Raw genomic sequence first — 21,034 nt, 5'->3', positions numbered from 1 at the left:
AGGCAGGTATTCAAACTACCCAAACGTAAGTGCCACAACACCCACAGGTAACACTCAACACCAAACCCAGGCCAGGTGTGACAACCACCAATCCACTACACCTGTCCTTCATAGGTTGGCCTCATTCTGGCTCACTGGTGAAAAACGGTAAAAGCAATTATTATAATGAATACAAGAACTGCAGTGCTTTTATTAATAGAAAAGCTCAAGAATGAAATGAAAATACTGATAATATGCTCACACTTATGATCCATAGATATCCGAATGCCATTACATCCATGTTAAATTCCTGAATCAATGGGAAGTTAGGAACAACTACAATTTTAGCACTAATCATTTTACGAAACATCTATTTGGAGACTGTGAAAATAAACTGTAGTAACATTCACAAAGCATTGGGAATTATTTATATACCAATTAGGGGTAACTTAATAAGACACTGTATTTCAATGCAAAAATTCTGAATAAAACAGATACATAAATCCAAGTCGCACTAAGAATGGAAAGTCTGATGGGGAAAGTTTGTCACATGGAACTAATTAATTCACAGGGTGAAGGTGAGGACACTTAGGTGATCTTTCTTAAAACTCATTAAAATTACTTTTGAATCTTTTTTATCTATAAAACAGTTTTATGTAAATATTTTATAATCAGATATTCTCACTAATTCATAGTGTTCCTCCTAAATTAATAACTACAGTTTCACAGTTTAGTTAAAACCTAAAAAGCACCATGATATAAATTGTAATAGTAAAGCTCCCCTAAGAGTCAATAATTATTCCTCAGGTCATGTTCATAACATTTAAAGAAAAAAAATGCAATGTCACAAATGCTTGGTTAAGCTGAAACTTTCTGGCAGTAATCACCAGCTGAGGAATTTATGAGACCATTTTCCCTTAATAAGCTCTTATTACTATGGTCCTGTAGGTCAAATAAGACATTCTGGAAAATCTGAAAACAACAAGCAGTCAGTTGTTCAGTATGTACATTTTCACCATTTGAAATAGTTCTATGTGGCTTAAATTACATCAGTTCATCAGGACAGCCCTTAAAAGAATACTTCTTTGCTCCTTTTCTAGCTGAAGTAAAGGAGCTTGAATGCAAAGTTATGCCTTAATACTTCCACTTCTACATGATGACTGGTTTCCTTTTACAGAGAATCATTAGATGCCCACCTCTAAACATGCCATGTTATCACAAATTCAACTTACCATTCAACATAACTGCACATTCCAGTAAGTCTTCATAGTTCTCACTTTCATTTATTACAGATACAGAAGCAAGAACCACAGATGTAACTGCATGAATTATTTCTATGTTTTTTTTCTACAAATGAAAAAAATCAAAGTTCAAGTGATTTAAGATCAACTTAAAATATAATTTTTAAAAGAAATGTGAAAGTTACTAAATTTATAAAAATGAACCCACACTTCTAACTTATTCTAAAAAGTGAATTAAAATTGAATACAGGTCAATCGTCCAAAAAGGACAGCAACATTAAATAGCAGATTAATTAACAGCAGGAATGGAAAAAGTAAAACTATAATAAACAGACTTCTAATATTCTTAACTTCTAGCTTTAAGTTTCTTAACTTAAAATTCAATTATATACAATAACTATTTTTTAACAAAGAAAATGTAACAAGTTTTATATTTGAAAGACTACTACTACCATTTTTGAATCATGCTCTGTTTCCATATCCTCTTCACCCTGGACTTCCACCGTCTGCCACCCAGCCACTGGGCTTTCTAACAACACATCTATTAATAAATTCTTGAGCCTTTGCCATAGCTCTTCTTTCTGTTTCCTTGATAATTCATCTAGTAATTCATTTAGGCTGAAAGGGTCAGAAGCATCTTTCTGCAAAATAAATAGCAACTGTTATATTTCAAATACAAAAATTAGTTCTATCCCTTTTATAACAGCATCAAAAGTTTAAGTGCTAAGTTAATTATCATTTCAAGAGCTGAGTTGTAGTTTTGAAATACTTTTCCTAAAGGGAAAAGTATAGGAATAACGAGACAGAAAGTAGTAGATTCCAGGACGTCTGGGTGGCTAAGTTGGTTAGTGTCTGCCTTTGACTCAGGTTGTGATCACAGGGTCCTGGGATTTCAAGCCCCACATTGGGCTCCCTGCTCAGCGGAGAGCCTGTTTCTCCCTCTCCCTCTGCCCCTCTGCCAGCTTGTGTGCTCCATCTCTCTCTAATAAATAAATTTTAAAGATGAAATAAAATAATAAAATAGAAAGTAGCAGATTCCTCCTCTACCTATTCAGCCCTAGTAACCTAGTCTTTGGAGTTTAAAATTTCACCCACTTAGAAAAATCCTCTCTAAAATCAATCCATCCACATGTCTACCATCTCCAGGCCTATAATTAGGGCACAAAAGTGTGCGGGAGCTATACAATTACCATCATATATAGCTCCAGCTCCCAACACAGCAAAGCCAACTGAGTGTATTTGAAGTTTCTGATCTCTAACCCAACTTGGTACCTCAACACCCTCTTACTTGTCTGTAGACATCATTCTCTTCCATTAGCCAATGAGACTACATCAGATCCTCTCAACTATCCTTAAAAGTCCTGAGCCAACCATTTCCTCTCACTCTGAGCAGATGACCTCACTTACTCTTTGATACAGCAAACGGAAACCGTTATCAAAAGGGTAGAGGATCCATTATAAAGGGACTGCCTGCAGCTAATGTGACCACCAAAACAGTGACAGTAACGGATTATAACCCAGTGAATAAAAAACCAGTGAAACTATATTGATAGTAAATAAATAACAAATAGCATCAGCATGCTATAGAACACCAATGAATAAATACGGAAGGGACATGTGGTTGGAAAATCACAATTTTATAGCCATTATAATAATAATTGATTCAGGCAAGAATCATCAATTGATATTAAAACTAGTGGGTAGAAGTTTGATGAGGAGCAGGGTATTTACCTAATCTCAACTTACTTCCCCAATGAAGATTACTTATTAATTATGAAGGTGGAAATAGTAGCATCACGGTGGAGAAATCTGGTGGACCCCCAACCTAAGTGACTGATTAAAACTAACCTCACCAAAAAAAAAAAAAAAAAAAAAAAACTAACCTCACCAATAATGAGACAAATGGGCATCAATCCCTCCACTGAGGAAGACAAAACACCACTTAATGCAGCTCCTGCCAAAATGCATAAAATAAATTTAATCAAATCATCAAATAAATGCAAACTGAAGGATATGCCACTAAATAGCTGCCTACACTCTTCAAAACTGTCAATGTAATGAAAAATGAAGTAAGGCTGAGACACTCTCTAGATTAAAGAAAGTAACAAGTCAGACAACTGAATGCAATGTGTGATACTGAATGGGGTCCTGGATCAGGGGAAAAACATGAATATGTACTGTAGATGACAGTATCATTGTGCCAATGTCAAATTTCCTGACTTTTGGAATTTTTATTGTGATTATATAAGAGAATATCTTTCTTTAGGCAAATACACACTGAAATATTTAGGGATGAGACAAATGCCTGCAACAGACTTCCAAATGACTCAAAAAGAACAGGTAAATGCAGGGAATGATAAAGAAAACATGGCAGGTGGTAATTGGCAAATCTGAGTGCAGGGGATTCAGGATTCTTCTGCAACTTTCCTTTAACTCTGCAATTATTTCAGTAGCAAAGGGGAGGGCACGTAGCTTCTCCAGGGTCCTCCAAGCCTAATTCCCCACCCTAACTCCTACCATCTTCCCTTCTTTCCCAGGAAGCCCCATCTGAGCTGTCTAGGGGTGCACCTGCCTCAGGGTCTTCCCCTCCCCATCCCTCTTATCCAGAATTCTCCTCCCTCAGTCTCCATAGGGCCCATTCTAATCTCTGACCAAAATGACATTGCACTCCCATCCTCTACCCTGCTTGTTCCTCTCCCTTCACCTGTAGAACCTAAGCTCTCTTTGGGCAGAAACTTGGTATGTGCTGTATCCCAACCTCCAGAGCAGAGCCTGGCATCCAGAGAGCACTCAGGACAACTCCTTAAATGGCAGTTATCCTGGGTCCTGATCATCCTACTCTCAACACTAATCCTCCATTCTCAGAGAACCACTGAGGGCACAGTCAATGCTGCTCCCTAACACTTGTTTTGAAATGCAATCAACACACAAGGGAACAATTTCTGCAAAAGACAATTTCTGGTTTACTTATGTGGGATTTCATCAGTACGTGAATGCAGAAAACTGCACCCACTGAGTGGAGCCTCAGAGTCACAGAAAACACACACCCCAGACGCCTGCCAGCTCCTGGGACCCTACATGTGCTGCAAGCCGCACCATCCACACCCTGGGTCCCTCCCACCTTCATGACCCACCTCATTCAACCCTCTGACCAAAGCTCTCTTCAATGTTCTCTGTCCTCCCAGCCTGGTCTGTATTTTTCTTCTCTGTTCTCTTCCTGTCACACACAGGGTTGGAAGGCTAGCCCCTGGGAGCATGGGTACCCACTTCCACCTGCAAACTTAGGATCTTTTTCAAGGTAAATGTCATGTTTACTACGGTATTTATGTACTTCTTAGTGAGTTAACTTGTATAAAACTGCTACTTTTTATTAGGTCACTGTCTTTTTTTAATGTGTCACTGGTGAGGTTTTTGAGTGTTATGCCCTTAACCCCACTTGTCCCATAACCCTTCTGGGTTTTCACTGCCTGTTCAGCAGAGTATAGTGATTTTTGGCATTTTTGGCAAGGCGTATATTGTATTATAGCAGAACTGATTATATGTGGGAAGGTCCACTTAATAGGCTTCAAACTGACTTAAATTATCTGGTTGACCATGTAAAACTGCCATTATTCAACTATCCTGACCTACAGAATGGCATTTCATATCATTCAACTCAAACAAAACAAGTGATGCACAATCCTACATCTTCTCATTTTCATGTTTAAGAGCTACATAGTGATTGAGATACTAAATTATTAAGTGTTAGTAAGACTTGGTACTCCTAAACTAAAACGAACGCCTATGAATATGAGGACTAACTCAGCATCCTTCCGAGATGTCCGTTGCTGAGCAACAGTGCAAGGCTCTCCAGCATGTGACCAGGGAAGTTGGAGGCAAGCACCTTAAAGGGCGCTCTGTCACCGCAGCACCAATGTGATCTTGCATGGACTGTGCTAACTAAATGCTGCTATTTTGGCCTTTTGATTTTAAATTAATATTAACTTAGCTTCATCATCATCAATTTAGTTTGTGGTATTAGTTAATACTATAACACCAGTCTGCAATAACAATCTTGTAAACTTTAAACCACATGTGTATTGCACATCTAATATAATACAAATCATCTACACTCCTACTAAAACAGTTTATGGAACATCTAAATAGTTTGCTCTTACAGACCCTTCTGTGATGTGCTGCCTGTGGGTTTGTGCTGGTTATTTTTAAGTTTACAGAGTACCATTTTATAATATAAAATCATATTACAAACTCATTTCCTCTTATAAAGAAAAATGACTTCATAAATGTTGCTAACAACAAATTTCATATTAGGTTCCTCTCTACTTCTTAATTACTACTAACTTAATATTCACTGCATGAGCAGAACAAGTAAGGTATGCATCTCCTGCCCCAAAGTCACAAGTGTTTTAGAGTTGGTATCTTAAGTGTTGGGGTTCCTCAGAGTTCTGTCCTAGGCTTCTCTTCTCTTATTACACTACAGATGATCCCGTGCATTCCCATGACTGAAGTTTCCAAGTGCCACTGAGGACACCCAAATCTGTCTCTACCCAGGCCTCTTTCCTGGGCCTCAGATACAGCTATCCATCCACCTACTGGACATCAACTTGTGCACATTCCCCTGGCAGTCATCCAGAACATTCCAAATTGAGACTATCTTCCCGCTCAAACCTGCCTTTTCCCCATGTCCATGATCTCACTGAAAGGCACCACAAGTCAGACCCTGGCATCTGCCTTGGTCCTTTCCCTGGCCCATATCCAGTCAACAGCACCACCACCTCACCACCTAACAGCTCACAAAGGCACCCACATCTTCCCATGTCCATCTCCTAATGCAACCACCATCATGAGGGCACAGCCTCTTCACCACTCTTAGGTTCTCGTGTTGCCCTCTTCAATCTATGCATGTACAAGCCCCCACGCCTCTCAGGATAAAGTCTCAGCTCCTTAAAGTGGTAAAGAAGGACTGACATAATCTAAATCTCAGCCCCTGCCTCTTCCTGACCTGGCATTTCTATACCCTAGCCCTACCGAATGTCTTCAAGTTCAAATACAATGTACCTTCTCCTGTCTTTAAAATTATCCCCTCTACTTGGAGAGGTCCTTCCCCACATCCGTCTTTGACTGGCTGACTTGTTTACTCTTTATATCACAGCTTCCATACCCTTTCCACTGGGATAGGAAGCAGTCCATGGCTGGATTTGGGCCTTGTCCCATATCCTTGCCCAAGCTTAGCCTTTTTACTCTGGTGTATTTACACACCTGGATCTACCACAACACTGTAAATAACCTGAGGACCAAAAAAGTATGTCTTCCTCACTATGCTATGCACAAAGCAAGAGATCAATAAATATTTAAGTAAATAGAAGCACACTGTGTTACATCACTTAGCATTTTTACAAATCTCTTAAAAGGAAGCAAGAAATACAATTTGTGAATAGTTGCCCATCAGCAGGTGTATTTGAGTACAGGTCTGGTTTTTTGTTTTTTTTTTAATAAACCTTGGTCCCTAAGGATTCACTGAGATGACTATATTTCATTTGTGCATGTAATTAACAGTCAAATCGCAATAAAGCTAAACATAAAACTTACATCAAGTTGAACAAACTGCAAAAATTCTCCAATCAGCTCCTTAGACACCGCTTGTACAAATGTCTCTCGTTTTTCCATGACAGATGAAACTTTTTCATATGGCATTTATCCTGTAACCTTAGCAGAAAACACAATGATACTGAAACCTGAATTTGCAAATATATCTTTTCCTACAAGATGTAACATCCAAAATTGCAAAAACAACAAAGAACTGTAGACAATTTTTAACATTCTGACATAGAACAAGTTATGATATCTAAAAAAATAATTCTCTTTCTTTCCCAAGGAGAGTATCAACATAACATTACATTATTATCGATTGTTAATGAAGTTACTACCAACGAAGGAAAGAGAAATCCAAATGGCTGTGGGAAGCTCACCTTCTCTTTCAGTACCTTAGCAAGATGCTCAGGCAGGTCTGAGCTCAACAAAAGAAGGCTGATTCCATCAAAACACGGGGGGGGGGGAAGTCTTAGAGTCAATAAAAGAAAGTACTAAAAGAAAAAAGAAAAAAAAGAGAGAGAGAGAAGGCTGACCCCACCTGCTAACTCCTGCAGACCGCCTTTCTAAAGGGCCATTCCTCTATCAAAAAAGTCCCAGTGACAGTCGTCCGCTCTTCAGTGCGGCCCGGGCCACCCGGGAGCTTGTTAGCGGGAGCATGTGCATTAGGTGCGTCCAACCACAGCAGGCTCCTACCCAATCCTGCGGGAGCCGGAGCTCAGGGGATTGTGTGCAACCTCCCTCCCTGCCTTGTTTCCCCCAATAAGTCCTATTTTCCATTCACACCACCTGGTGCTGGCAGAGCTGTTTGAAAGACATCAACCAAAAGATGAAGTAATAGCAAAATGATGGAACACAGATGCAGTAAGACCCCTACCCGTGAAGGCAAATGAAAACCTCCTGCACCGTTATAAAGAGAGCAATATGGAAAATTACTGGCACCAATGGGAACAATGATGGGGACGGAGTCATTAAAAACACAGAACCCCAGATTTTAAGGAGCTCCGAACACGTAACTTCCTCTTGGCCAAGCGGCAGGGACGTGGCCAGCCAAAGCCTGATGACTAATTCTGGCCAGTGTCCATTCCTGGACTTGAAAACAAACATTCCCAGAAGGTGCCGTCAAGTACATGCAATCACACGTCTTAAACCTGCGTCTGTGCACTCTCCCCCTGTGATTCCGGGGACTTTTCCGAGTGTACCCGTGGCGCGCCACCCTACCTACCCCGTCTACGCCTACTAGACGACCTCACCTGCGCCCGCACCCCCCACTTTCTGACACGGGTTAATACCTCTCCGCCTCGCGCTCAGTCGGTCTCCAAGCGGCCCCTCCGCGTCTCCGGTCCTATTCGCGCCCCAGCCCGCGGCCGTCCAGCCAGACGCTGCGCTCAAGGGGAGGCCGCATCTCAGCACGCAGTTACCCGCCCGCACGGCACACGGGGCACCCCGGAGTCCAGCACGCAAGGAGCACGAGCGCTGCACAGAGACGCCCGGCGCCTGTCAGCACCTGCCGACCGGGCGGCGGCGCACCCAGAACCGTGACAGACGCCAGGGCACAGGGGCCCGGGCAGCAGGGGGCCAGAGCTTGGGGGCCGGCGGGGAGGCGTCCTCTCCCGGGGCCAGGTCCAGGGCTGCGGTCCGCCCCGAACTCAGCCCCCGGGCGTCGGCGCGCTCAGGGCCCCGCTGCCCGCCGCCCCGGGGCCGCCTCGGAGCCGCCGGCCGGCCGTGGGCTCGGGTCGCGGCCCACGCGGACGCCGTGAGACTGGGGGCCCCACCCGCCCGACCCCGCCACGCCCCGACCCTCGCCCCAGCCCGGAGCCCTTCGCCGGCCGGCACCGCGGCGCTCACCTCGTCCCGGAAGCCCGCCGTTTCCCGCGCTCGGACCAGATTCAAACCCGCCCGCCCGCGGTGGCGACGCGCTCCGCCGGGCGGCGCGTCATCACGCGCCGCTCTCGCGAGAGCCGAGAGCGCTTGGGCGGGGTCCGCTGAAGGGCGCGTTCCACGCCCCGCCCCGCGCCTCGGCCGAGTTGTGAGCCCCGGCCCCGCCCCATGGCCCGGCCCCGCCCCAGAGCCCGGCGGTGCCTCGCCCGGCCACGCCCCCTCCCGGGCCCCGCCCCATGGCCCGGCCACGCCCCAGAGCCCGGCCGCGCCGCGCCCGGCCACGCCCCCTCCCGGGCCCCGCCCCATGGCCCGGCCACGCCTCCCCCACGTCCACGCAGGTCTGGCTCGTTTAGTGTGAAATCTGATTTGTTTTATCAGTGGTTTAAATAGCTAAAACGATTGCAATCTCAACGTACTTATAAAGATTGACTTTTTAAAACTGTCACATCACTATAAATATCCAGTGGAATCTGAATACTCGAGCACCTGGGCCCCTGGTCTTCTTGAACTGTTTGTGGCTGGTCTCCCACGTAATGCAATCCTCGCGTAAATCTGTTTTTGCTACGCAGTTTCTGAAGGTCGTGTCTCCAGCAAGATAGATTGCTTAAATATCTTGTGACCATAAAGCTCTAGATTTTAAAACTTTCACATTTATTAGAGATACAAACATCAAAACCATATAAATAAATTGTAAATTTTGATAAATACTTATAAAATTAAAATTTTGTTGAAACACCTCAATGCTACGGTTAAGATTATTTTTTCAATCCATTCATTTCCAAGGATGAATATTCTATTCTGATTTTTCATATTTATAGATGTAAATACTGAGAAAATTTGTTCACATAAACAGAAATGAAAAGGAATGATAGTAATGTCGCTCAATTCTGTAAACATTTTTTAGTTAAATGCCAAAAATCACATACGGATATATCATCGATTCTTTTTTTTTTTTTTTACATTTTATATCCATGTATTTTTTTAAAATCCGTCCATGCAAAAGGAGGCACGTGTCGGTTTCCTATAGAGGGAATGTTCTCATGGAGGTACTGTAAGTCTAGGGGGGTCCACGTCCTTTGTTGCCCTTTAACAGATTCTGTGGTCCTCTTCAGGTTCAGGAAGCTCATCCAGTGGTATCGCAACATCCTGAGACAGCCGCTTGTCTTCTTGTCAGCCATCATCAATCAGATCCAGGATCCTTCCATCTCTCAGTGCCTCACTGTCCACTCCCCTGCAGCTTTGATCTTGTCCCGTGCGCAGACCCAGCACTCCTCCCCATCTATTCTTTTCATTTAATTTGTATCCGCTAATAACTTGATTGAGCTTTCCTTCAATTTTTGTAGAAAGCACAAACTTGGAAACCACCTGAATTTCAAAAAGATTTTTTATCCAGTCACTTGGAATCATTCACTTTCTCAGTTCCTAGGCAGTTTACCAAAAACCTTTGCCCAGATGCACTGAATTACTATTAATTACGGTATATTGTTTACTCTTTCATTTAAGGCACTTTTGTGAACACCATTTTTTTAATAAAAAAATAAAAAGTTTTGGGCCCCTGGGTGGCTCGGTGGGTTAAGCGTCTGCCTTCTGCCCAGGTCATGACCTAGGGTCCTGGAATCAAGTCCCACCCTGCTTTTCCCTCTCCTCCCTGTTTGTGCTCTCTCTCTCTGTCAAATAAATAAATAAAATCTTTAAAAAAATTTATTTAATAATAAAAGCTTTTATCTCTTGATTTACATAAGCTTTTCCCACACCTTGGAGTACTGTAGATTCTACTGAATTTATGGAAAACGTCTTCTCAACAATCCACATGGTAAATCCAGGCCTCACTGTCAAACCAATCAGCCAAATCAGAATTAACTGTCTGAAAGTCTGGAAGAGTGTTTATGAACTACGGAGAACTAATGCACACCTCTCCTGAGATCTGGGCCCATGGGCCCCCCAGATCACCAAGGGAACAGAGGCCTCCTCCTCCTCCTGTGCTGGAGTCAAGATCTGGAAAAAGACGTTCCCCAAGGAGTCCAGCATGAACCAACTCACCAGGCTATGGGCCCATCTCATCACAAGCCAGCTTTCTTCATGGGGGGGAGGGGAGCCCCAGAAACCCGCACCCCTGTCTGTCTTGACATGTGCCCTGTTCTCGCCTCATCTCCCATACTCTAGACCCCACCAGGCTCTGCCACATCCCTCATTCTTCCCCTCTCCCGCTCACGCTGATGTCTGAAAACCCTCCCACGGTGCGCTGGAAACTTCAGGCCCCTGTCAGCCCCACCTGCTGTCAATGCAGCAGGCCTCCCTGCGTGAGGACATGGCCCCTGCAGCTATGGACCTTCGTGCTTGGAATGTCCAGAGTGGATCCTGCCTCTGACTGCACCCAGGCCGGCTGGAAGTGTCTGCGAGGCGGAGTGGTCGCTGCCCTCCCGAGCCAGTGCTGACTAGTGGAAATACCACGTGAGCCACGTACATAACTGTGGACCTCTAGCTGCCACACTTTCTAGAAAGAATAAACACGGTGAAGTGCATTTTAATCAAGTGCTTTATTAAACCCAATAAATAAAAAATATTACCACTGCACCAAGCAATATTAAATTATAGCCTTTGGGGGGTGGAGTACGGGTCTGTTAGGAAGTTTGTGGCAGCAACGCGAGCAGAGGGAGCCCCATGACAGCATGGGAAAGTTCCAGGTTCCCACCTCCCCATTTCACCCTGAGGCGCCAACCCCTCTGCCCACTCCTCCCATTGCATGGCACCACTCCCCTCGGCCCCATCACTCTAGACTCGGTCCTGAGTGCTGCCTCCCATCCTGGGCTCCTCCCCCAGCTCACCGCACACACATCCAGAACTGAAATCCAGCTGCCCCTCCCGTCCACTGGACCCTTATCCCCGTCCCCACTCTGTCCCCGCAGCACCCCATTACATTGCTGGTGCCTCCTGACAAAACAGGGTGCGTTCTGGACCCACACCGTCTGGGCATCAGCTCTGCCACTCGCCAGCCATCTGAATGACGTGGGACAGGCCACGCAGTGCCTCCGCCATCAGCTTCCTCTTACGTGCAGTGCGGACAGGAACAGTCTGACACGCCGGAGGCCAGCCCCTCAAGGCACGAATGTGCCTTTCCTCAAGAATGAATCCCAGGCCTCCTCAAAACCCCTTATAACTGCAGTCTGTCTTCAACCCTGTCCTGTGATGCAGGCTCTGAGCACTTCCCTCCATTAGCCCTGTCTGTGCCCCGGTGTTGACACTGCGTCCTACTCAGCCCTACAGCCTCAGGGTAAGTCTGGCACATTTTACTTATTTATTTGTTTGTTTGTTTATTGATTGATTGATAAGTAAGCTCTATGTCCAACATGGGCCTTGAACTCACAACCCTGACTAAGAGTCTCAGGCTCTGCTTGAGCCAGCCAGGCTCCCCCTGGCACATTTTCGATGCTTGAAGAAAATGTTTTCTGAATAAATGAATGAATGAGGTTTGAGGTGATCTCTCTTCTTAGAACCTTACCATGCGGTAATGAGAAAAGGTTGATAGAATTAAAATGGGACCCCATGGCAAGGCAATATAAACTAAGGCTGAAGCTGTTTGGGATGGAACATAGAGGCTAAAATAATATCTTTGATAAAGGACCAGCTGTAAAACTCAGGTTTTTAAAAAATTTATTTTGGGGGCGCCTGGGTGGCTCAGTTGTTAAGCGTCTGCCTTCGGCTCAGGTCATGGTCCCAGGGTCCTGGGATCAAGCCCCGCATCGGGCTCCCTGCCCGGCGGGAGGCCTGCTTCTCCCTCTCCCCATGCTTGTGTTCCCTCTCTCGCTGTGTCTCTCTCTGTCAAATAAATAAATACATAAAATCTTTAAAAAATAATAAATAAAAATAAAAATTTATTTTGTATTGAGAAATAACACAAATCGCATTGTTCAAATTCAAAGGAAACCACTGTTACCACTTTCCTGACTATCCTTCCAGAAATATTCTCTGCCTAATAAGAAAACACAAAATTTGTCATTTCATCATAATATTTACAACTGCCAAAATAAGCTAAAGAAGAGGCAGTCACTGGCTAGGAACTTTAACATGGTGCTGAGGACAAGGAGCAATTCGCCGACGTTCTGGGCCAAACCAACAGGGTGGAGCAGAGCCCAGGGCTGGCGGTCAGCGTGAACCAGGACGCCACCCAGCACCTGAGTCACTGATTCCAAGAAAGAGGGAGGGGTCATGACTAATCAAGAGGCAGCTGCAGAAACTTTCCTTCCTTTTTGGGGTTTATATTGTAGCGTCTCTAAAAGTAAAAGTGGAACTTGGGAAATGTGGATGTGGATGCATTTGAACAACAATTAAAGAAAAAGCAGAAGTAATTGGAAACTCAAGGCTCACCCTTATCCTCTACCCCTTGGGAACCAGGCCAACAAGCCCCTCAGGATTCCTGCCGCACCCACACTGAGTGAGCCCTTCGGGAAGCACTGGGGTAGAGGGGAGAAGCCTGGGGGGCTCCTGCGGGTGCACTGTGCTTTGTCTGCCCACGCCTCAGATGCTGTGTCCACGCGCTGAAATCTCCTGGGTACACATATGGAAGAAAGTGGGAACCCCTACCTCACACCATTCACAAAAATTAACTCAAAGTGGATCAGAGACCACCATTAAAGCTGAAACCATAAAATGTCTATAAATGTCTTCCCTCTTCCTTCTCCTTTTCAATAATGTCCCTGGAACGATCTATTCTTTGGGAGAACCTGACCATTGCCAAACCTTTGCTTGCAAGCCCTCGGTGCTCTCTCCTTGCTTTAGGATAAATAACAGGGTGCCCAGCCCTGTCCACCTCCTCAGCCTCGGCTGTGCCCCTTCTGACTTGCCCAAAGCTCCGTCATTCTGTGCCTTCACCCCACCTACCTGAACCCTCCCCTCCTGCCTCACTTCATACACCTCACATGCCCCCCACAGCTCAGCTGCAGGGTAACTAGATGCTGGACCCCCAGACGCAAAGCTCCCACCCACCCCCTCCCAGGGTGTCCTGGAACCCGTCAAGCACTTTGGTCAGAGTTCCTGATGATTGATGAGTTTGTGGTATTGTTTGATTGTTGTGTATCTCCTCCCAGGGCTGGGGCCCACACAAGTGTTCTCCACAGCACATAGGCACTCACTGAATGCACCGAAGAATGAGTGTCCACTGGGCTTGGCAGTGACCCTAGTGAGAGTCCCTCATGGAGCCGAAGGAGGAAACAGACACACCAAGTCGAATTCCAGGAGGAAAGGCGTCATGAGCACTGCTCACCCTTCTGAGCCTCCCCAGGATGTCATCTACACTTGGCTAAAGCTACCTGCAGCTTCTATTAAATACGTGGCCCCTGACCCCTTGGTCAGGAGGAGTCGATGCCTTTTCAAATGTCCTGTTTACATAAAAGGTTGCCTTTCATAACCTTTCTAGGAACACAAATTTTTAGAGCACTTATATGTGGCTCAGAGATTAATCTTGTTTGCTCCAAATAAATGCTAGCTTGTTATATCACTTGATGTCATATATTCTGTCCTATATTCTTTTAAAAAATTTCCTGTAAGTCCATTTATGAGCTACAAAAGAAACTAGAATCTTACTGGCTGTTACTGAATAATTAAATTCAAAGGATGGTCCAAATATTTCTGTGATAGTAGGACAGTTTTGTAAAATAATAACTGAAGTAATGGGTCATCAGTGCATTTCATCTTAATAAGAATGATTTATTTATTTATTTTAAAGATTTATCTATTCATTAGAGAGGGAGAGCGAACACTCGTGGGGGGGGAGGGGCAGAGGGAGAGAAGAATCTCCAGCAGATTCTGCCCCCCACCCCCATCCCGAGCGCAGAGCCCGACTCGGGGCACAATCTCACGACCCTGAGATTGTCACTTGAGCCGAAACCAAGAGTCAGACGCTTAAGTGACTGAGCCACCCAGGTCCCCTTAATCAGAATGATTTAAATGTAATTATTTTATTGTATTTAGATTCAGTTGTGCTGGTTTAGAAATAACCTCTGTGATGTCATCATCCTGCATCCAGCACCTATAAAACGTGCTGGTGGGATTTGCCTGTATTCTTGCCATGTTGGCTCTATAACCAGCCCCGAGACCTTGGGCAAATCATTGCCTTCGAGAGCATGGTTCTTCTCCGGGGACACGAGAGGTAGAGCTAAGATGGCTCTAAAATTGTGTAAGATGCGCAGAAATGGATGAAATGGTGCGACATCAAACCTTTAAAAGCCTCTTTCAAGTGTGTGGTGGTGTTTGCAGAGCTGCCTGGTGGGACTGAGGCCCTGGAGGCAAGACAAGGCATCACCTGCTGCCAAGAACTTGCCAGGTGACCCCTAGCAGATTCCTGTGACACTGTTCCTTTCTCACATGCAGACACACACACAAAGGCCAATTTTAGTTATGGGGTGTAGGGAATGCATGCTTCCACTCACTTCCTCTGCTCCAAACAGCTACAAAAGATGAGATTGGACAGAGAAAACGAAAAATGCATGGCTGTGCCCCCATGGAGCCTACGTGGAACAGGAACGCAAAACAAGGATCCTGAGGTCACAGGTTTGTAGGCAGCGGGCAGGCAGGTGAGTCCAGAGTACAAAAGGGCTGTGTGTGCACCACCCAGAACAGAAAACCGGTCTGGGCTCACTGCTCGCAGCCAAAGGTCAGGTGGACTGTGTGCCCAGGAAAAGAAGCTGAAAAGCTCATGAACCTGGTGCCTGGGGCATGGTTCATAGGGAGCCATGGGCCAAGACGTAAGCTCAGGACCAGCAAGTGCGTCAAGTCCTCTCTCACTTGGCTGTAGGGGCTGTTCTCTCAAAATCTCAAGTATCACCAAGGAGTGGGGTCTCAGATGTCCTTTAAGACCTGCTCTGGCACTCCTTGGTGCCTCAGTTGGTTAACCGTCCAACTCTTGATCTCAGCTTGGATCTTGATCTCAGGGTCATGAGTTCAGGCCCCGCACTGGGCTCCACACTGGGTGTGGAGCCACATTTAAAAAAAAAAAGAAGACCTGCTCTGGAGGACCAGGAGCTAGGAGGACAAAGACTGGGGAGGGAGTAGGATGAGCTCAATTTCCCCCAAAAGAATCAATATTCTGTAGACCATATTCTCTGACCTCAGTGCATTTAAATTAGTAACCAACATCGAAATGGTAGGGGAAAACATTCTTTGACGCTTAAAAATGTTCTGAGTAACTCATGGAATAAAGAGTAAGTCCCAGTGGAAATCTGAACCTACTTAGATCTAAATGGCAGTCAAAGTACTAACCCAAACTTGCAAGGTGAAGCTAATGCAGGGTGTAGGGTAAAATGTGTAGCCATGAATAAATTTAATTTCTCTTAAAGATTTTATTTACTTATTTGAGAGAGAGACCACGAGAGAGAGAGACACAGGAATTTACCGCTCTTCTCAAAAATCAGAAGACACCAGCCAATTCATACCATGCTTCCTGTCCCGCTGATTCAGCTTCCCTGATACAAATAAGAAAGAAGACGACTAGGCTACCAGTCTGCTGAAAAAGCCAAGTAACTTTTGTACATTTACCTTGTCAAAACCCCGCAGTCTGTGAGCAACGTTGAATTCCTTCCTTTATTTTTTTTTTTTAAAGATTTTTTATTTATTTATTTGAGAGAGAGAGAGAGAGAACACAAGCAGGGGGAGTGGGAGAGGGAGAAGCAGGCTCCCTACTGAGCAGGTAGCTCAACATGGGACTTGATCCCAGGACCCCGGGATCATGACCTGAGCCAAAGGCAGACACTTAACCCACTGAGCCCCCCAGGTGCCCCTCATTGCTCCTTTAGGCTTGCATTTTCCAGCCTGCAGGTCAAAAGCCTTGCAATGAATGCTTCTTCCTGCTTGTTTTATTCAGTACGCAGAGTTGGGTTTTTGTCAAGGGCATTCACGCATTAGGAGTGGTGTGATAGATACTTTCACCACACTGTCTCTGGGCAAGATTGTGGAAGAACTGTCCCATAAAAAAATGATCCAAGAAACTTCTGGTATTATGTTCTATTTATGTGTAAAGCTTGGGCTCTCAACTCAGAGCCGAAGCAGCAAAACCTTGGACAAGTAAAAGGGAAACTTGGCCAAGACAGAGAGGTGACCTGATATTAAATATTAGTAAGAAAGGGAAAAGAGAATTCAACGAGAGAACCAAGTCTCTATCAAATGGAGATGAGGTTACACATGGAACAGGGAGCTGCAGTTTCAGAATTTTTTTTTAAGTGAGAAAACTGCCACAATTAGCCCTGCCTTTCATTATGGAGACAAATCCAACTTCGGCAGGTCGGGGCAGTGAAGTGATCCAAAACATGAGAGGATTGACCTTCCCCATTTTATCCAGTTGGGTATCGGTTCTAGGAAAGTGTGTGTTGTGTGTGTTGTCCTCACAAGACTGGAAACTGAGGCCAGCCTGTGGTTTGCCCCCAGCAAGTGTGGCCCTGACCCTGTCGTCATGTTGGAGGAAAACGTGGGCTGGGAGGGCGACGGCGGAACGTGGCTCGTCTGCGGTGTCTTCACACACCGTCGTTTAACGCAGAACAAGGCAGGCTTTGGGGAATGTGCGTGCTGGGTGCTGGTGGCTCAGAGGTTCCCTCTGGGAAGAGTCTTGGAAGGAGGGAGGGTGGCTCTTTGGACCTAGAAGCCCCTCCCTCCGTCCTGCAGGCCTGGACCCTCGGGCAGCAGGTGCTGGACGCACGTGTAGCAGGAAGCTCCCAGCTGACCACGTGTTAGTGCCCTGTGTGTGTGATTCTCGGGTCCCCAAGGCTTCACCAAACCATCGTAGAAGACATCAGGCATCCCTCGCAAACATAACACGGGTGGAAGAAGCCGGACACAAACACACCCCACGGAGTGTGTCCGCTTGTATGCGGCTCAGGGTCTGCGCAAGCCAGGCTGTGGGCTGGGCATCGGGTGGGAGCTACGCCGTGGGGGCTGGCATGGGGGGCACTCTTCACGGCGTGCTGGTCACGCAGGGCGCTGCTTGGGGACATTCTGGGCAGAACAGCCAGGGTCTGTACACATTTCTGTATATTTTATGCCACAACGAACAGAAGTAACAACAAACTCCCTGTACAGTGGACACCAAAGGAGGCGGCGCCGTCTCACTGAGGCCGGGGGGAGCCTGCCAGAAGCCGCCCTCGGAGGAAGGCCTGACAGGCACACGTCGGCGGGCGGCCGGCGGCCAAGGCGGTGGGGAAGGTGTTGAGGCTCTCGTTTTGGACGGACGAGGGGCCGCACGCCAGAGACAGGGGGGCCGGGTGCAGCGGGGCGCACGGTGTGGCAGGCGAGTGGCCAGAGGATGGTGCCACGGAGTGGCGGTGCCATGGAGTGGCGGGCGCAGAAGCAGCACGAGGCTGTGGCAGGCCTGATCGGAGGGCGAGGAACGGAGGGGGCGCCCCGTCCTGGCTCGAAGGGGAGTAAGACACGGGGCAGCACCCCGCGCTGCCCCGCACACTCGGCCGGTCTTGTCTCCCGTTTTCCTCGAGACCCCCGGCAGACAGGCCCTAAGCCTGCCCCTGCTTGCGGACGGGAAGTGGGAGGCACAGAGACGGTCTGTGACTTGCTCTAGGACACACAGGCCCAGCAGTGGGGGCTGAACATGCATGGTCTGACTCGGAGCCACGCTCTCAACCACTGGGCCACGCTCCTTCCCAGACTCCAGTACTCCAAGTACAAAGAGAGCCATAAAATCGTGAGCAATCGTGAACAAACGTACGCAAACACAAAAAGGCCACGTTAACTCCTTTAGTGTTTCTTGGAGGGCAGGTGGGCTAGGGACAATTTTTTTTTTTTAATCTGGGAATGGCTGTTTCACCATCATTTCTGAAGGGCTGTTTTGTTGGACACAGGACGTTTGGCTGAGTCTTTCTTCCAGCATCTGAATCTGTCACCCCCCGCGTTGGCCTCCGCGGCTTCGGGTGAGAGGCTGCAGCTGTCTTATCGAGGAGTCCAGGGTGAGACAGTCTCTTTTTTTTTTTTTTTAAAGATTTTATTTATTTATGTGACAGAGAGAGACACAGCGAGAGAGGGAACACAAGCAGGGGGAGTGGGAGAGGGAGAAGCAGGCTTCCCGCGGAGCAGGGAGCCCGATGCGGGGCTCGATCCCAGGATCCTGGGATCATGACCTGAGCTGAAGGCAGACGCTTAACGGCTGAGCCACCCAGGCGCCCCGAGACAGTCTCTTTTGCTGCTTTCAGACTGTCCTTGACTTCCACCGGCTCGACCACGACGTGCCCAGGGCAGACTCTCTATGTGGAGCCTACCTGGCATGCGCTGGGCGGGCATCCTGTGCCCTGTCCTTTCTGGCCCTGCGCCCCACCTCCCTCTGGGACTCGGCTGTGTGAGTGTGGTGGCCATGCTCTGTTCCTCAGAGATTTCACTGATCTCTTCTGTTAGCTCACATTCGTTGAACTCCTTTAGTAAATTTTGTATTTCACTTGTAAACTCCAGAATTTCTATTTCATCCTTTTAATTATTTCTCTCTTTACTGATACTCTTCATTATTCTCCTACTTGCCTTGAATTCTCCATTTCTTTGAACGTATTTACAACAGCTGATTCAAGCTGTCCACGTATGCCCGACATCTGGGTTTCCTTAGGGACACTTTCCACCTACTGCTTTCCCCAATACAGCCCACCCTTTACTGCGGCTTTGCACATCTTAAGGCTTTTTGTTGAAAACTGGACATTTGAAATAACAGTATGGCAACTCTGTAAGTAAGATTCCCTCCCTCTTGACTTTGTTGTTTCTGGTTTAGCAACTTTCTTGGGTTAATGCTCTACATGCTGCCTTCTTGGTCATGTGCTCCCTCTGAAGTCTCTGCTCAGCTGGCTGTTTTGGTCAGCTAAGGATTGGACAGATTTCCTCGAATGCGGACGACCAGCAGTGAGTCCTCAGGACCTGGCCTGCTCCAGCCACACACAGCTCCGCAGGTGCACCCACCCTCCTAGAGCTCCAGGAACGCCAGCACTCTTCAAAGCCCTCAATGGGCATCTCATCTCTGACTTCCCTTAACATTGTTGCGGTCAGCCTCGTTTGCCCTAACTGGTATCGCTGCCCCAAGCAGCCGCCATGTTGCGGAACTGCCACTGATGGTTTTTGATACGGTTTTCCCAGGAGCCAGACCGGTCACACAGTGACAGTTCCCAGATGACGGGGCCTCTGGAGGAGCCCTAAAACCTGTCTGCATGCTCTCCTGCTTGGCTGCGGTCACTGCTATCATAGTCCCAAAGCCACTGCATGACTTTTTCGCATTATAATTTCCTTTTTCTTTTACCTAATCTCTACACCCAATGTGGAGCTTGAACTCACAACCCCCAGATCAGGAGTCGCACGTTCTACCGACTGAGCCAGCCAGGTGCCCCCCCATTATGTTTTCTAATAGCTAGTAATAGTGTATGAGACATAGAGAGATTTGTACGTTTAATAACTGGGCTCTTATTAAACACTTAAGTTTTCAGATTACTTTCTTAGTTTTTTTAAGATTTTATTTGAGAAAGCGAGAGCGAGCAAGCAAGCACACAAGTAGGCAGAGCGGCAGGCGGAGGGAGAGGGAGAAGCAGGCTCCCCACTGAGCAGGGAGCCCGACGCGGGGCTCCATCCCAGGACCCCGGGATTATGACCCGAGCCGAAGGCAGCTGCCTAACCAACTGAGCCACCCAGGCGCCCCACTTTCTTAGATTTTACAGGTAGACAATCTCATATTTTGAAAATGACTTCTCCCATACAAAATTGATCTTTTTTTCATATCGTATTGCCCAGGATTTCCAGAATAACATCAAATAAAGGCAGACTTCTGGCTCTTTTCCACGTTTGTGCTCAATTTTTTCTTTCTCAGATAATAACATTGTTGGCTTTTTGTTGCAATAGTATTCTTTTTTATGTCCATCAGTACCTTTCTCTTTAGACTTAATACTAAGAACTGTCAATAGGTGTCTCTTTCTTTAAATGGAAACTTGAGACAAATTAACATTACGGTCTGCCAAACTATAGACCTAACTCATCCAGCAGTTGTTTGTTTACCAGGTGCCAAGAGTAGTGATAAGCCACTGGAAAAAGATTTAAATAACACCCACATAATCTCTGCCCTTGGGAGCTTACAGTGCATCTGGGATGTGATTTTATATAAAGCAAAACCGTGATTATGTTAAGTATATGAATGAAAGCAGCACGGTGCTAAGAGAGCTTGTACAAGGGAGAGTGCTGGTCAGGGACAGCCGAGGAAATGCACTCTGCTGAGAAGCGAAGGGCAGTGAGAGTTAGCCAGGCCAGTGTCAGGGGAAGAGCAGGTGGGCACTGAGGCGGGAAGGAGGGGCGGGGGGAGTTTCTGGAACTGAGAGGAAGTATCATGGATGAGT

General features: G+C 46.6%; 1 protein-coding gene across 7 annotated transcripts in view; it reads right to left on the bottom strand.

Annotated features, from left to right (window-relative positions):
- Positions 1-8,759, bottom strand: part of NCAPG2 (non-SMC condensin II complex subunit G2) — a 65,675-nt gene extending 56,916 nt beyond the window's left edge. Inside the window, exons 1-5 of one of the 7 annotated variants that reach the window (XM_081799741.1) lie at positions 8,658-8,674; positions 8,102-8,285; positions 6,810-6,926; positions 1,673-1,861; positions 1,212-1,326 (exon numbers count right to left, since the gene is read on the bottom strand). In XM_081799741.1, coding sequence (XP_081655867.1) covers positions 1,212-1,326; positions 1,673-1,861; positions 6,810-6,914 — 409 coding nt within the window. In that variant the 5' untranslated portion in view covers positions 6,915-6,926; positions 8,102-8,285; positions 8,658-8,674. Of the gene's footprint in view, positions 1-1,211; positions 1,327-1,672; positions 1,862-6,809; positions 6,927-7,189; positions 7,212-7,686; positions 7,871-8,101; positions 8,433-8,657 lie in introns of those variants that run through there. The other 6 variants (XM_081799742.1, XM_081799746.1, XM_081799745.1 and 3 more) reach the window with 6 other exon arrangements.
- Positions 8,760-21,034: the final 12,275 nt, after the last annotated feature.

This window comes from Leptonychotes weddellii, chromosome 12 (assembly GCF_054177405.1).
Source record: "Leptonychotes weddellii isolate Sample4059 chromosome 12, ASM5417740v2, whole genome shotgun sequence".
NCBI classification, from domain to species: Eukaryota; Metazoa; Chordata; class Mammalia; order Carnivora; family Phocidae; genus Leptonychotes; species Leptonychotes weddellii.
This window is presented reverse-complemented; position numbering and strand designations above follow the sequence as displayed.